Here is a 16365-nt window from a genome sequence, read left to right as displayed (position 1 = left end):
TAACAAAGCAAAACACATTTTTTTTTTAATTTTATTATGTCATCATCATCAGCCTGAATCTATTCACTGCTGGATGAAGGCCTCGCTACTCTCCAAGCTGATTCTACTTCTCTCGGTCGTGTGCATTGCGTTGCCATGTACTTCCGCAGAACTTTATCATTTCATCAATCCAGCGGCCTCTGGGTCTACCTTGCGGACGTTTTGTACTTCTTGAATACCACTGGATGACTAGATTTGTCCAACGATTGTCTCTTCTTCGAGTTATGTGTCTAGCCCATCTCCATTTAAAGCTTTTAATAAACTCTATCACATCATTAATCCTTGTCTGTTCCCTTATCCACTCATTCTTCTTTTTGTCCGTTTGCGTTATGCCCAGGATGCACCTCTCCATACCACGTTGTGCTACTCGTATGTTTTTGGATCTCTCTTTGATCTCGTTTTCTGTGATCACGGGAAGCACACACTGGTTGAAAACTTTGCGCTTTAGGCACAGTGGAAGGTCACTTTTGAAGACATTATTCAGGCGCCCAAAAACACTCCAGCCTAGCTTTACTCTGCGAACAATTTCATTAAATATACATCCATCTATAGACACTTGTCCCAGATTGATGTAGTTTTTCACCTGTTAGGGCTGAATGGCATTGATGAGGATCTCTTTTTGGCCCGCAAAGCAGTTGAACATGACTTTCTTCTTTGATACATTTATTTTCAAGCCTACTTTGTTGCTTACTTCAGTGAGTTCCTGCATTCTGCTTTGGAGGTTTTCTGAGTCTTGCAAACTACTATGTATTGTCATCGGCAAAGCGCAGATGACTCACGTATTCTCCATTTATGGGGACCCATGCCATTCCAGTCAAGTTGCCTTAAAAGTCTTCAAGGGTAGCTGTAAATAGTTTAGGTGAGATCGTATCACCTTGTCGGACTCCTTTGCTGATGGTTTATGGAGAAAATATTTATTTATCACCCGGGGACTCTTTGATTTATGAGTGCATCGAGTATTGAAAATTTCTTTATAGAATCGAACACTTTCTCATAGTCTATAAAACCCATGGATAGCGCAGCTTGTATTCCTGTTACCGCTCTGATTTCTCTGATGACTTGGATATGGTCCATAGTTCTGTGTCGTCTTCTAAAGCCGGCTTCTTCTCCCGGCTGGTTCTCGTTTAGTACATATTGCAGATTATTGGATTTGCATTTTTCTGCTTCTAAGGTAGGTATGGCATTTGCATCTTTATGCTATTCTTTATATCTTTTTTTATTATAGCAACTAGGACTTTCATCTCTCTGCCTCTAATAAATAAAGCCTTTATGCTGACGATTCTTAAAAAAACTCATTTTCCCCAAAAACGGAGTTGCATCCGTCTGCCTCTGAGGTACAGATTTTATTATGAATGAATTTTATTTTTCGTTTATTATTATTTTGTTGATGTACTACAAAAGGAATATATTTTGATTGTTATTAAAGTACTTATATGCATTTTTCTTTGATGAGGGGTACTCAGTGTTACGAAAATTATAGAAGGGGTACACAGATGTCGAAAGTTTGGGGAACACTGGTCTAGAGAGCTACAATATTTATGCCGAATTCCACCGAAAAAAATGTTCTTTTTATTTACATCACCACCGTAGTGGGTGTAGTCGTTCTTTTCGCCGAATGTTTATCGCAGATTTTTGGTTTTTTAATATTGAGGTTTCAAAATATTAATTGAAAATGGACAAAAAAGGTATTATTGCTTTTAAATTATACACAACCTACTCAATACAACACAGCCTAATATCTCGTTTATCTGTCTTTTGTCTATTGCACTCGGTGTACCTACACCATGGCCCCCACATCCTGAAACGGGCCCTCAGGCTAGGGCAATGGTCAGCAAACTGCGGCTCTTTGGTCCCTTGAGTGCGGCTCTGCCACAGATGCTCTCTGCCATATTTGACATGGCTAAAAAGAAGAAGCAAAGAAAATGGAAGAGGATAACCGTAAATGTAATGTTGAATAGACCGAGACTTCGCGTTTATTCAAAACGTAAATGGCTTACCGACCTTTATTTATGTGTCGGGAAAAATTAGCGCATTCAAATTTAGAGAGATACTACAACTAAAAACTCGTAATTTTGCGCTAAATATTCTGTCGATGATGCAAGGAAGAAAGCAGCTGAGAAGAAGAGTCAAGAAAAATAAAGTTCTGAATTTAATTAGGTACTGAATAAAATCTTTCAACAATGTTAATATTGCAAGTTTTGTGGTTAGTAAAAAGATTTCCAAGAGAGGAAATCAAGAGTAAATTGAGTAATCGATTTACTGATGAGAACCTGGACTCGTGCTTAAAATTAAATCAACAACATACGAACCTGACTTACCCAAACTTTACAAGGAGATGCAAGGCCATTATTCACATTGAGTTTGTCAGTCATTGTCATGGTTCAATTTTATGGATACCTGACTTACAATTTAATTTTTATTAATAAATAAGATCATTATTACGTATGTTATTCAGTTTTATTCGGTGTACCTACCTATAATTTAATTAGGACTTAAAACTTTAACTAAAGTTCATTAAGTAAATTAGCAGTGTACCTACTTACTATCTACGCATATAATTTCAGTTTAAGAAATTTGGCTCTCAAAAGAAATCTCAATCGTTGTACTGTTGATATTTGGCTCTATTGACTAATGAGTTTGCCGACCACTGGGCTAGGGTATTTTACGGGCCCCCTATCCACCGCTTAGATTAAAGACAGTGTGAAACACTACATTAACGTTTTTCAAATTGTGTTTTAGTTCAAATTGAGGGTACTTATACAGTGAATTATTGGCGATTTTCATTACATCTACTTTAACAATGGAGCTGTCGAGTATCGACACATAATAATCTGAAAATATATTGGACAATTATATAATTTAAAATGTTCATAGTCATGAAGTGTAATAGCGCCGCAGGCGACTTTTTTTACTATTAAAGATAATTTATGGTGTGTGTTTATCTCACTTATCTGGTCAACCCGACACGCCGGCCCCCCACAGCCCGGGCCCCCAGGCTAGAGCCCTGTCAACCCTCCCAAACAATCACCTATACTTCTCCAGAATTCGGGTGGACACCGAGAATTTCATTAGGGAACGGGTTTCTAAAAAAACCTGACATCAGTGTTTCGAAATTTTTGTGTTAGAAATTAAAATCTAAGAAATTTTACTAAAAAGGGTGCTGGAGAATTACAAATTATTATTTGCCGTGTTGTTTGTCTAAGCCCAAAGTATAGTTTATTGACTTTCGATTTCAATGTGTAAAATCATTCTGATGATTTGCATATTTTGGGGGGGGCCAAGGCCCCCTGGCCCCCTCCCTGGGTGCGCTACTGAGAACAACAAAGGTCCACAAATTGTGTAAAAACAACAAATATTTTTTTCACACTTGTATTTATAAATATATAATTAACAAAATTAAACAAATAATGTTTGTTACACCCATATAGTGCGTATAGAGCTTATCAGTGATTCCTCATTGTCAAATTTATAAAAATGCATTTTAAAACCATGATTTATTATGTTCTTACCCTCTCATAAAAAAAATAATTTTGTGACATTTATTGTTTTTGTGCCAAGGTTTTCGATTTATAACCATTATGTTATAATCTGGTAAACCAGTGCAGTAGATATAATATTATCTGAGAAGTGTAATTATTGATATACATCAGTAATACTTTACTCCAGTATTATTTATATTCATATTTTGTACGTTGGAGGAAAGTGACCCCCTTCAAGGCACTACCTACTTTACCCCAATATATAAATTTAATATACATTTTTTTTAAATAACGTGTCATCAATAAATCTTTTCTGCCTTAAAACAATTAGTTTGTAGATGCTTTAATCGAATTAAATTAATGAAACATTAAAAAAGCTTTAGTTAATTTGTATGACAATGAAATAGGAAACATTGGGGAAAAGTGGAGTGAAGTAACCCCAGTTTACGGTACCTGCATAAAAATAAAAGTACCTATGTGATCAATTTAAGCCAATCAATGTAATAGTAGTAATAGTAGCCTATGAATGGTATTCTTGGCCACTGTTCCTTCTGCGTTTTCTTTCTTCACGTATACTTCTTGTGTCTTTTTTTGATGATTGCGGAGACTTTTGTGAAACTATTACTTCAATTTCATTATGTTCCGAACCTGGTGCAATAGTGTCAGTTATAATATGGCAAGGAGGAATATATGATGGGTCAATGACAGAGTCATCAGAGCTAGAGCCTTGTACTGTACTTTCATTTTGGGCATACAAATAATTAGGTTCATGTGTTGAAGCCAAACATTGAAGATTCTGGCTCGATGTATCCGGTTTAATGTCATTTCTGCAGTTATTGATATGGTTAGTATCACTAGAGATAAAAGGTCGATCTTGATTCAAAATCGCATACGCGGAGTCAAATGGCAACGTTTTTGATTGTGCTGAAATATCACAATCACATAAATATGTTGTTAACGTTAACAAATGAAACTTAAATTCAAATTGTATATTGTGTGAAATTAAAAGCACACTCCCAATAAAATTGTATTTATGAAAAAATAACATAAAGTTACGAAAGTGTGGTAAACTTACCTTGCAACTTTATCAATGATGTTTTATTGGATAAGTATGTTTTTTTGATCTCGACATTATTTTGTATTTAAGTATAACGTATTAATCAATTTAAATAGTTTCCACGCCTTTTATGAGTTCAGAACATCAATACTACACTCTACTAAATGAACTGTCTAACGGCGACTAACACCATAAGTCATCCGTTGTTGCCATTTAAAATTTAAAATTTTGTGCATAATCACATAAGTCAGACTTATGGGTTTTTACACCCCGCTTTTCAGAGGGAAATAACTTATGTGGTTGTGTTCATTTGTATTATAACACCATACTAACAGCGTTCGACTTGTGTGTTTATACACAAGGGTGCAGAATCACTTTGACTTATAGAATCAGTAAAAACCGAAAAATTGAATTTTTTGACATATGTGGTTTTACACCCCGACTATAGATATATCCTGATGATACCAAATACGAAGGCCTTCGGGTGGCCTCCAGCCATTCCAAAACGCCTACACCTACCTTATTTAATGCAGAAGCCGCCGCCATTCTCCCCAAGTGCCAGGTAAAATCACTGAGGTTCGCGATCTCCACCCCACCATAAGGTTTAAAAGTTCAAAAGACAAGATCAATAGAATTATAAGGGCTTCAAAAGGAGGAAGTATCTTTTTTCTACTGACGATCGACAGGCCGGACTTGTTTCCCATTCAGCAGCTGGAAGCTATCCAACGTCAAAAACAAAAATCACCAAGTACCACTTCCTTCCAGTATGTAATTAATATGATAATCATCATATTATTTTTTGTATTGCCCATGTTAGCTGGACACGACACTGCGCTTCAAAAATACATGTCACTTGCAAGTCTTCTTGCATCATTCCAAGTTATACCGACATCCCGTAGGTCTTACTGTACACTCTTTAGATACGTAGTATTTAGCGGCCTTCCACGGAGCCGGAATCCATTTAGCTTGAAGAACAGGCAACCAAGGATGAAGTTCTCTCTTGGTATCCGCAACACGTGGCTGAGCCTGGTCTAATGGCGCCTTTTCAGGCTCGGTTCGATCTCTTATCTCCTCGTTACTCATACCACCGCAAACCTAATATACGTCGCAAACATTTCCAGTAAAGCTCCGTCCACCCTTCTCGGTCCCTAGATATGCTCAAGCTTTATAATCTAAAGATGGCGCTGACTGGAATCATTTTTCAGTTAAGTGTGAAAATTCTTGTTTTGCCCATATAACCCTTAATCGAACTTTTTTCTCGAAATGAGTCATTTTATGTTTATTCAAAGTACGAGATGTGATAGAAGAGTAATTACATTGGTCACATTTAAATGGCTTTTCACCAGAATGAAACATTCTATGCCTTTTCATATCACAAGATCTTATACAAGAGAAATTGCATTGGTCACATTTAAATGGCTTTTCACCAGAATGAGTCATTTTGTGTAATTTCATATTACCGGATGTTATACAAGAGTAATTACATCGATCACATTTAATTGGCCTTTCACAAGAATGAGTCATTTTATGTATTTTCAAAACACCAGATGTGATACAAGAGTAATTACATTGGTCACATTTAAATGGCTTTTCACCAGAATGAGACATTTTGTGTATTTTCATTACTCCGGATTGTATACAAGAGTAATCACAGTGGTCACATTTAAATGGCTTTTCACCAGAATGAGTCATTTTGTGTATTTTCATATCACGAGATGTTTTGGATGAGTAGTCACATTGGTCACACTTAAATGGCCTTACACGAGAGTGATTCATTTTGTGTAGTTTAAAATTGCCGGAATGAATGCTATAGTAATCACATTGACTACATTTAAATACTTTTTTACCAGATTGACTAATTTTGTTTTGATTCTTGAATTCGGATCGCATGCTGACATAATCAACGGTCTCCGCTATTGATTTTTTATGAGTCGTTTTGTGAAGCTTTAATTGAGATAGCGAAGCAAAAAAATCAAAACAAAAACTGCACACAAAATTTTCCTTATTAAATGATTTTTTTTCTAACTTTATAACAGCTACTAATAATTCGGGATCTGTGATGGTAGATTGTATATGCTTACATTTAGCAGTGTGACTGACTAAATTAGTAATCTTTTCATATACGCCCAATTCTTTTTTAATGTCTTGATAGTCAATCTGTATTTCATCGTATGGCTCTTGTACTTCTCTCTCTGACAATCCTAGACTACCGGAATAGGTCACGGCTGTGGTTGCAGAAATCAACTAAAAGAAGATGAAATATCGAATTAAAATCAAATATCTTAATAATAAACATAGGAATCTTGACAAGCATGGTGGATAAAATTTAGAGGAAAATGGGTACTTATGTAGATCAGTTTTTTTATTTCAAGTCAAATCGCAAGGGATTTAAATATATTATTAACACTTAAAATATAGCTATAATATAAAATCTGACTAGATAGTATTATATTCATTTGACCTTAATAAAAAAAAACATTAGTAGTCCATATATGTTTATCAGAGCATCATATTCCAAGCTTAATATATTCGCTGCCGACCTATATATTATTTTATCAGCAGACTAGTAGGTACTTTTCTTAAGTGTTAGTCACACTATCCTGTTTAAATTTATAGAATATTTTGTAAGTAATTGAATTACAGGTATACATCATGAAAAAGAGAAACCGGGACTAGAACTCTTATGTTTGCTTTGAGGTTTTGTATCAGCTACATACTTTTTGTTGAAATCAACTTCTTGAAATTAAGTATACGATTTAGTACTAATTCCTTTACCCGCACCTTTTCAACCTGTTACTTGACTTCGTTATGATGAGTTGTTTGAAATGTGTGATAATTCCACTTTCAGTTAAAAGCATCTTAATTGAAAAAAAAGTAAAATTTAATAGTCTTATGCACCTCATTAGATATACACTGCATTTCCTGCCTATTAAATTATAATTACTAATATCACTTAACGGCCCACATGCTCAGCGTAGGTCAAAATGGAGCTTTTTATGGTATTTTCAAAGCATAACCCTGGACATTTCTTAAACATTGTAGATACTCTATTTATATAATTTTGAAGCCTTATTATCCTTTATATTTATTTTAAACATTTGATGACTGCATAAAGTATTTTGATTACATAAAATAGTATTCTTTTAAACCTCTCGCTCTTATGTTTTAAAATATATTCCATGTGAATAAGATGGTCCCAAATCCAACAAATCAAACCGCCCGGTTTGATTCAAGTTCAATGGTACGAACCAAGCAGGTTTGAATTGGATGGAAAGTTGACCATTCAATGAATGTGTTGCAGTTTATAGACAAATGTACTTATAATGCATTAATTTTAGGTACTGGCAAAACTGATTAGTTGCCGGACAGTACGTCATCGAAAAAATCATTCAAAAATAATTTCAACCATCCGACTTCGTTTATTTGGTTTCAAATGCTATGAAAGATACGTACAAGAAAAAGGAACCAACGCCTACTTACGTTTTACAATTATTATTAATTTGTGAAAATAAACTAACTTCAAAAATGCACGTGGCAACGAGGTCGATTTACCTGGATCACCCAATGTTAAAACTCCATTTTTTTGGGTGCATTTGTTTGTGCATCGTTAGTTCACATTTGTGCACGATTTTTTTTTGTTTGTGCACCTATAATAACCGAAAAATTCCAATTTCAAATTGGGTGTTCCAGCTAAACGTTGGGTCACCCAATGTTGAAATTTCAAGTTTTTTTGAGTGCATTCGTTTGTGCATCGTTAGTGCACGTTTGTGCACGCATTCTTTTGTTTGTGCACGTGCATGGTGCAGGTTATGCAGGTGGATGATTTGAAGAACTATGTATAATCCCTTTGTTATATTCTATATGATGTTTTACATATGAGACTATATCTTTACCTCAGAGGCAGAAGGATGCAACTCCATTTTTGGGGAAAATGAGTTTTTTTAAGAATCGTCATGCTAAAGGCTTTATTTATTAGAGGCAGAGAGATGGAAGACCTAGTCCAAGATATGCATAGCATAAAGATGCCATACCTACCTTAGAAGCAGAAGGGTGCAAATCCAATAATCCACTAAGATAAAATTCTCTCAAACCGTCTGCAATAGCTACTAGACGAGAACCAGCCAGGAAAATGAGCTTTAGAGGAGGAGGGCACAGCACTATGGACCATATCGCTATATAAATATTTTCAATATAATATTAATAATAACAGTAGCGCAAAAACATCTCCATAAATCATCGCGCATTTCTTATCAGCAAAGGAGGCCGACAAGGCGCTACAATCTCAACTAAACTATTTACAGCTACACTTGAAGACTTATTTAGGCAACTTGACTGGAATGACACGGATCTCCATAAATGGAGAATACGTGAGCCATCTTGCCGATGATAATAAATAGTGGTTTGCAAGACTCAGAAGATCTCCAAAGCAGAATGCAGGAACTCGCTGGAGTAAGCAACAAAATAGGCTTAAAAATAAATGTATCAAAGAAGAAAGTCATGTTCAACTGCTTTGCGGGCCAAAAAGAGATCCTCATCAATGGCATTCAGCTCAAACAGGTGAAAAACTACATCTATCTGGCACAACATGTGTCTATAGATCGATGTATATTTGATGAAATTGTTCGCAGAGTAAAGTTGGGCTGAAGTGCTTTTGGCCGCCTGAATAATTTCTGCAAAAATTACCTCCCACTGTGCCTTAAGTGCAAAGTGTTCAACCAGTGTGTACTTTCCGTAATCACATGCGTGTGAAACATTGACCCTAAGTAAAAGAGAGATCCAGAAACTTAAAGTAGCACAACGTGGTATGGAAAGTGCATGCTGGGCATAACGCAAAAGAACAAAAAGAGGAATGAGTGGATAAGGGAACAGACAAGGATTAATGATGTGAAAGAGTTTATAAAAACCTCAAATGGAAATGGGCCGGACACATAGCTCGAAGAAAGGACAATCGTTGGACAAATTTAGTCATCCTGTGGTATTCAAGATATACAAAACATCCGTAAGGTAGACCTAGAGGCCGCTGGATCGATGAAATGATAAAGTTCTGCAGAAAAACTTGGCAACGCAACGCACAGGAACGAGAGAATTGGAATCAGCTTGGAGATTAGCGAGGCCTTCATCCAGCAGTGAATAGATTCAGGCTGGTGATTATGATGATGACATAATACAATTTTAAAAAAAATGTGTTTTGCTTTGTTATATTTATACCTATAATTTTTTTTAACTTATAAATTGTTTTATTTTGGCTAGGTAAATAAGATACAAATCCACATTAACAAAATATCTTTAGAGGCAGAAGGATGCAAATCCACACTACGTTTTTTATTTTATTTTTGCTAGATATGAAATTGTATTATATTTATTCCTTTCTTACATATTCCAGATGTACATCAATTGAATTAGAATAAAAAAAATAATTATCATTCTATGTATATTTTATAAGAAGTTATGAGTATTCGTTTAAAATAAAAATTGTTTTTTGGCTCTCCTGAACAATTGGGTATTTGGCACTTGCATCCGTCTGCCTCTGAGGTACTGATATTATGGTCAATGTCATTGAAACCAAATTTATATAATATTATGTTTGTATGAGATTCTATGTATGTATACGTATGTATTATATACATATGTATTATATTAGATGAGTTATATATATTATATAAAGGGAGTTTATATGTATATTTTTTTAAATAATGTTATAAAAGTAGGTAGAATGGAGTCCCATTAGAGAGAACACATTCCATTATATACTTGGGTTGCACTCTGGATGATGACTGGAACCATACCACGGAATTGAGATGCCGAATCGAGAAAGCCAGGGTGGCGTTTATTCGTCAAAAAAAAGTATATTGTAGCCATGATATACACCTGGGAATCAGAACTAGAATGGTGAGATGCTACGTCTTCTCGGTCCTCTTATATGGAGTAGAGGCTTGGACGCTCACAGAAACGATTCTCAAAAAACTTGAAGCTTTTGAAATGTGGGTGTATAGGCGCATGCTTCGTATCAGCTGGAAGGACAAAGTTACAAATGTCGAGGTGATGTCAAGGATGAAAAAGACCAAAGAAATAGTCAAACTAATAAAAACCAGGAAACTAACATACTTTGGCCACACCATGCAGCATCCCGAGAAGTATCGCCTTCTACATCTCATCATTCAAGGGAAGATCTCTGGTAAGCGAGGCCCTGGTAGAAGAAGAACGTCCTGGGTCAAAAACCTCAGGGACTGGTTTGAGCTCAGCACTCCATCCCTATTCAGAGCAGCGATGGACATGGGCCAAATGGCCAAATTCATCGCCGACGTCTGATAACGGATATGGCACACAAATAAGAAGAAAAGTACGTACCATATAAGAGTATTATTAAAGACTAATAAATTATTAGTTAACTCCATTAATTATTTTCTTAGAATTGACGATTTACACTTCATGAGTGTAGTATTTTTATTGTTTATAAAGAATAATGACCTAATTAGGTTTGACGATTTATTATATTAATATGCTATCCAGTGTATTGTTATTAATAAGATAGGGTTTTTACTGACAATTCAACTATTCATAATTTGTTTGTTGTATTTTTTCTCTTTTTTTTGTAACCTCTGACTAAATAGGTAGGTAATGGAGTTTTTACCTACTCTATTATATTGATTTACTATATAAGGTAGAGTTAAGAGTTTTCGTTGTCAGTGTGCGTTTGCCTTTGGTGTGTGTACACGCCGCCTGAAAATGCCGAAAGACGAAACCCGCGTCGCAAGAAACGACTTAAATGGAATAGTACAGAACTTGAATATATAACTACTATTAATAAAAGAATATAAGCGTTTTTTAAAGTGATATATCTATGATTAAGTACTTTATAAAAATATTGTACTCGATCCAAATTGTAGTACCTAAGTTCGGGACTTACAACATAGAAATGAAAATGTTTACTAATAAAATAAGAAATTAGCGCGTTATCCAAGATATGTGAGTGTAATTATATATGAAGATAATCGCATAATAGCACTTACCTATTTAAAATAATAATTAAATATTGTATAAGTAGGTAAGCACCTGATTTATTGGCTCGCATTTTGAATATGAGCAACTAGGTTGCGTATCACTGTCTTCTACAAATTCTTCTTTGAAATCTACTCGGAGAGAATCAATCTCAGTTTTAATATTAGCAAGGTTGGTTACAGGGCCCTGGAAAACAAGACAGAAGATATTTTATAATACATGTTTACACCTATTTTAGTATTATGTGTTCCTACCTGTGACCTATTATATTGTCTAGCTATTATTAATAAACGTTCAACAGCTTCCTTCGGATGAATGAAAGTAGATAACCAGCGGCCACAGAGACCCAGAACCTGTAGGTAGGTACTTAGTCAAACAATCGTTATGAAGTGTCAATACAACGATGTATGATTTATTACATGTTTTAGTTAGTAAAGTTCAACATCAATATGTCACCCAACTGTTTTATTTCCATTAGTAAGAAACCACTTCAACGAAGAAAAAACACAATCTCACAATGATAAATAAGAGTTTGGTAAACCGAACCTCAACAGTGCTTGCTGTTGACATCGTAAGCATTCACCAACTTTATACAAATGTTTGTAACCGGATTGTTTGGATGCATTGTTGTAACATCAAAGCATTGCTGCGCTTCTGAATCATCTTCAAAATCACCTAGTTCACGTTTTACATCCATTTCACGAATACTAATTGAAAATGAAATTTAATAATATCACACCGTAGGTAGAATGACAGGCGTGACAATAGATTGCCTATAATTTGCCTAAAAATTAAAACTCTAAGGGCATGCGCAGACAGAGAGCGGTCGGAGTTCTGCGTTCAACCGACCGTTGACCGCTAGCGTTCAGGGACAGCAGACAGGTGGCGGTCAACAATAAGCCTTCTATTTGTATACAAACGTTGTAAGTGACACAGGCGCTGCATAATGCGAGACCGCTATATTCCGACTGCGAGTGGAAGTGAGAAAGCACCGCTGTTGCGTACACACTCCCCCGTGTGGTTTCGCTCTATGTTGTTTGACTGCTCAAATTCCTATGACGGGATTGGACGGGAGGTACGGCGTTCTTTGTAATTCCGGGAATAGAACTCTAGAACGCTAGCGTTCCAATTGACCGGCGCGGTCTGACCGCCGGCTGTGTACCCATACAGTATGAAGTCCATACAGTACAAAGAACGCCGAACTCCGAACGCGGAACGCAGACCGACTGACCGCTCTGTCTGCGCAAGCCCTAAGTAAAGATGTTTAGAGAATCTAACCTCAGATGTGCCGCTGGTATTATTTATAAGCCTCATCTTGCTTATCACAACCACTACTGACCTGTTAATTAACATTTAATTACCACGTTACAATATCATGTAAATTATATCTAATGGCCAGTCGCGGTGTCTGTTCTAAATGAGTTAATATAAAATATGTCATAATGTTGGCGTCTGGGCTATTTGTATTCAACGTTAGCACTACAATACATCTATGCTGTCCTTCAGTGCTAGCGTCGAATTTATATTCAGTGTACGTATTTACCTAAGAAAGTATTGCCAGTGATAAACTTATGCTAGAGTTATCTATCAGTGCTGTCATCATTGCTGTTCAAATAGGTACCTAAGTTAGGTACGACAACAAATCTTTGACGGACGGATTTTACGTGATACCTACTTGAAATAGGTTGTTATTTAAACATAACAATGTTCAAGGAAGGTAGGTACCTACAACACTTAAATATCTTTGAGTGGTCCGTGACGCCGGTAAGTAATTAAATTAATATCCACTTATTTAGAACACAAAAGCCGATCGCCAAAAGTATCTCAATTTGGAAAGCGCTTCAGAGAGTATTAAGAGCGGACATGCTCAGCGTAGGTCAAAATGGAGCTTTTATTGTATTTTCAAAGCATGATCCTGGACATTCCTTAAACGTTGTAGATAATCTATTTAAATAATGTTGAAGCTTTATTATCCTTTATATTTATTTTAAACATTTGATGACTGCATAAAGTATTTTTACCTATTAAATAAAATAGTATTCTTTTAAACCTCTCGCTCTAATGTTTTAGAATATAGTCATATTTCGGTACATCCATGTGCAGTGGTCTTAAGATTTTTTACATTTATTAATTTTTAAACGCATTTATAAAACCATTAGTATAATTTATATCGAAATTATTAAAGTGAAATATTTACGATAAAAAAATATATTGATAATCTTTGTGATCCCAAATTTGTGATCGTGCTTTGAAAATGCAATAAAAGCTCAATTTTGACCTACGCTGAGCATGTCCCCCTTAAGAGCCATTAGTTAAAATTTGTCGCAATTAGGTAGGTTTTGCATCTGTAGCATAGTTTTTCAAAAATATGTTAGTATTATGAATAATGAGAATGTTACATTCTTAAATCTTGTAAATTATTTTTTATTACCTTATTTAATTCAATCGGTTTTACCTTTACTGGCGACTCATTTACAGTAATTATAGCCGGAGTAATTGTGAAGTAGTTTCCTTTCACGACTATTGAAAAATTCCCAATTCGATTTCCGAAATGACCACATATTTCTTTCGGGAATACACTTTTTTCCTGTTTACTTATATCGTTGGCGTCATTTGTTGATTGTCTCTGAGAATTTTTAACCTAAGAAAGATCACAATATAATTTATTACACAAATATTATCGATAACAAAAACAAACGCTAATTTATCAGGTACCTACCTATGTTTTTAATAATAAATAACCTACGAAAAACTAACCTCGGCAGCGTGGCCGGAATCATCGGCATACTCTTGTTTGATGAAAGTATTTGACTTTGGGTTATTTCCATGTAAAGACATATCGAACAAATGTTGTTCATATCCATCAGGTTCAAAGTCAATTACATGGCGATTTACGTCAATTGTATGCATTGGAAGCGTTCTCGAAGATTATAGAGACAATAAATCAACTGTGAGCAATCCTGACAGACATGTATTTAGCAAAACTGGCAGCCGTGATAGTAGCGACGATTGTGTATGCCATAGACAAAAGATAGTACCTAATAATATTATTGCCACGTTGGATGTATTAATAATATTATTATAGATAGATGCATTATTTTAAATTCAACTAAGTACAATTATAATTATTATACATGCTATCAATTATTTTTATAGTGAAAAACATTTCAAAACTTATGGCTCGTCGACTGGGAGTTAAATTACCTAATTAATGTGATATTTGCTACTACATGTACATGTTTATTATTTTTTTGTTTATGACATTCATAAAAGAAATCGTAAAACTTGTGTTGTTTTCACTGCTATATTATTTTATGCAAATCTACATATAAATAACACAAAATAATTATAGGATTATCGGAAGACATTACGAGAATCGTAACTTTTCACTTTTGACAGCTCGACTTTTATATTCGTTCGTTGATCATAGCAGAGCATAGACAAATCGGACGATTTATTGAAGCGCCTAGTTTCAAAAGCCCCTAAAACGGTTTTCATAAAATTTTGAGTTAGATATATATTATTTAGAGATATGTTTTTGTCCACTATATGTTGGACAAAGTTATAGTTTCAAAAAAGGCCTAAAACCCTCAATATTTATTATCAAAAATTAGGCTTAATTTCAAACCCCCCTAAAACAGTTTTCGTGTGAATTCCAAATCCCCTTAAAATGAGTAAGCCAATCAGCGGCTACTCTGATGGTCATGTGAAACGGATTTCAATATGTCTGCCTGAACAAAATTAAAGTGACTTCGTGTTGATCGCTCTGTAGGTTAATAGTATTTTTCGATATTTATAATGAATGTTGAACTGATTAATGTGTCGAAACGTAAGCCCAATGAGTCAAGGAAGCGTTTAGAAAGAAAATAAATATGGAAAGTCAATATCGAACGCCAAAAACGGCAAGTGAATATTGACGATTTCTGCGTGTTATTTGTCCAATAATACAGTGGTGTCTCGTCATGATGTCCCTATTGTTGATTATAAAATTACTCAATTTAAAATAATTACAGTTTACCATTGAAAACGTTAAATATGTACCTATTGGCTAAATACTTTTTTCACATATTTTATTAATTATCAGGACCGGTTTTACCAACTTATTATTTTCTATGCAAATATTTAAAAATGCATAATAACAAAATATTATAAAGTAAGGACAGCCACTAACTAGAATATAAATAATTATATGCACACTATACCTATACCATTCATCCGATTACGATAAAACTTTAATGAGTTATTGTGTGCACATCTGTTATGCCAGCGCTCCATTGGCGAGCCAAAAGTCCGACGACAATAAGTCTTCAGATTTTTCTACGTTCTGCTACTGGCCAACAGACGTTCAACGAAACGAGTATATAATTAATTTGACGAGTAAAACAGTCGACTTTGACAGCATAGATAATATACGTATATCTGACAGTTAAATCGTGATGGCGTTAAATGATACCGACGTTTTATGTTTTTTGGGTTATTGGGTGGCAGATAATGTAATAACGAAGCAAAGGGTACACAAATACTGGGTGAAACATTGGATAAGGAAACGAACGACATTATCCCACACAAATTTAATACGAGAATTGCGTTTGCAACCGAGCGATTTCCGCAATTATTTGCGAATGTCGGAGGATGTATACACAGAACTGTATAATTTGGTCTCCCCATTTATTAAAAAAAAAAATACTATGATGAGGGAAGCTATTTCTCCTCATGATAGATTATGTGCAACCCTGCGATTTTTGGCTGCCGGCGGAACATTCACTGACTTGCATTATAGAACTGCGATTG

General features: G+C 35.1%; 2 protein-coding genes across 3 annotated transcripts in view; both read right to left on the bottom strand.

The window, feature by feature from the left end:
- Positions 1-16365, bottom strand: part of LOC147076129 (uncharacterized) — a 208942-nt gene that overhangs the window by 75697 nt on the left and 116880 nt on the right. The window lies entirely within an intron of this gene.
- Positions 11168-14587, bottom strand: LOC147076135 (uncharacterized). 2 transcript variants are annotated; one of them, XM_085941193.1, is made up of 3 exons: positions 14332-14587; positions 14006-14215; positions 11168-11760 (listed from the first exon to the last, which is right to left on the bottom strand). In XM_085941193.1, exons 1-3 carry the CDS (start codon positions 14482-14484, stop codon positions 11602-11604), a joined length of 522 nt encoding a protein of 173 aa, XP_085797319.1. In that variant the 5' UTR covers positions 14485-14587; the 3' UTR covers positions 11168-11601. The 2 variants fall into 2 exon arrangements, with proteins under 2 accessions (XP_085797319.1, XP_085797320.1); XM_085941194.1 differs by having other exon boundaries at positions 11394-11760; positions 14030-14215; positions 14332-14567.

The sequence above is a fragment of the Rhyacophila brunnea genome, unplaced genomic scaffold (assembly GCF_057557595.1).
Source record: "Rhyacophila brunnea isolate RB1 unplaced genomic scaffold, BYU_Rbru_1.0 scaffold_13, whole genome shotgun sequence".
Taxonomy (NCBI): Eukaryota; Metazoa; Arthropoda; class Insecta; order Trichoptera; family Rhyacophilidae; genus Rhyacophila; species Rhyacophila brunnea.
The sequence above is the reverse complement of the archived record's forward strand: the minus strand, read 5'-3'. Positions and strand labels throughout refer to the sequence as shown.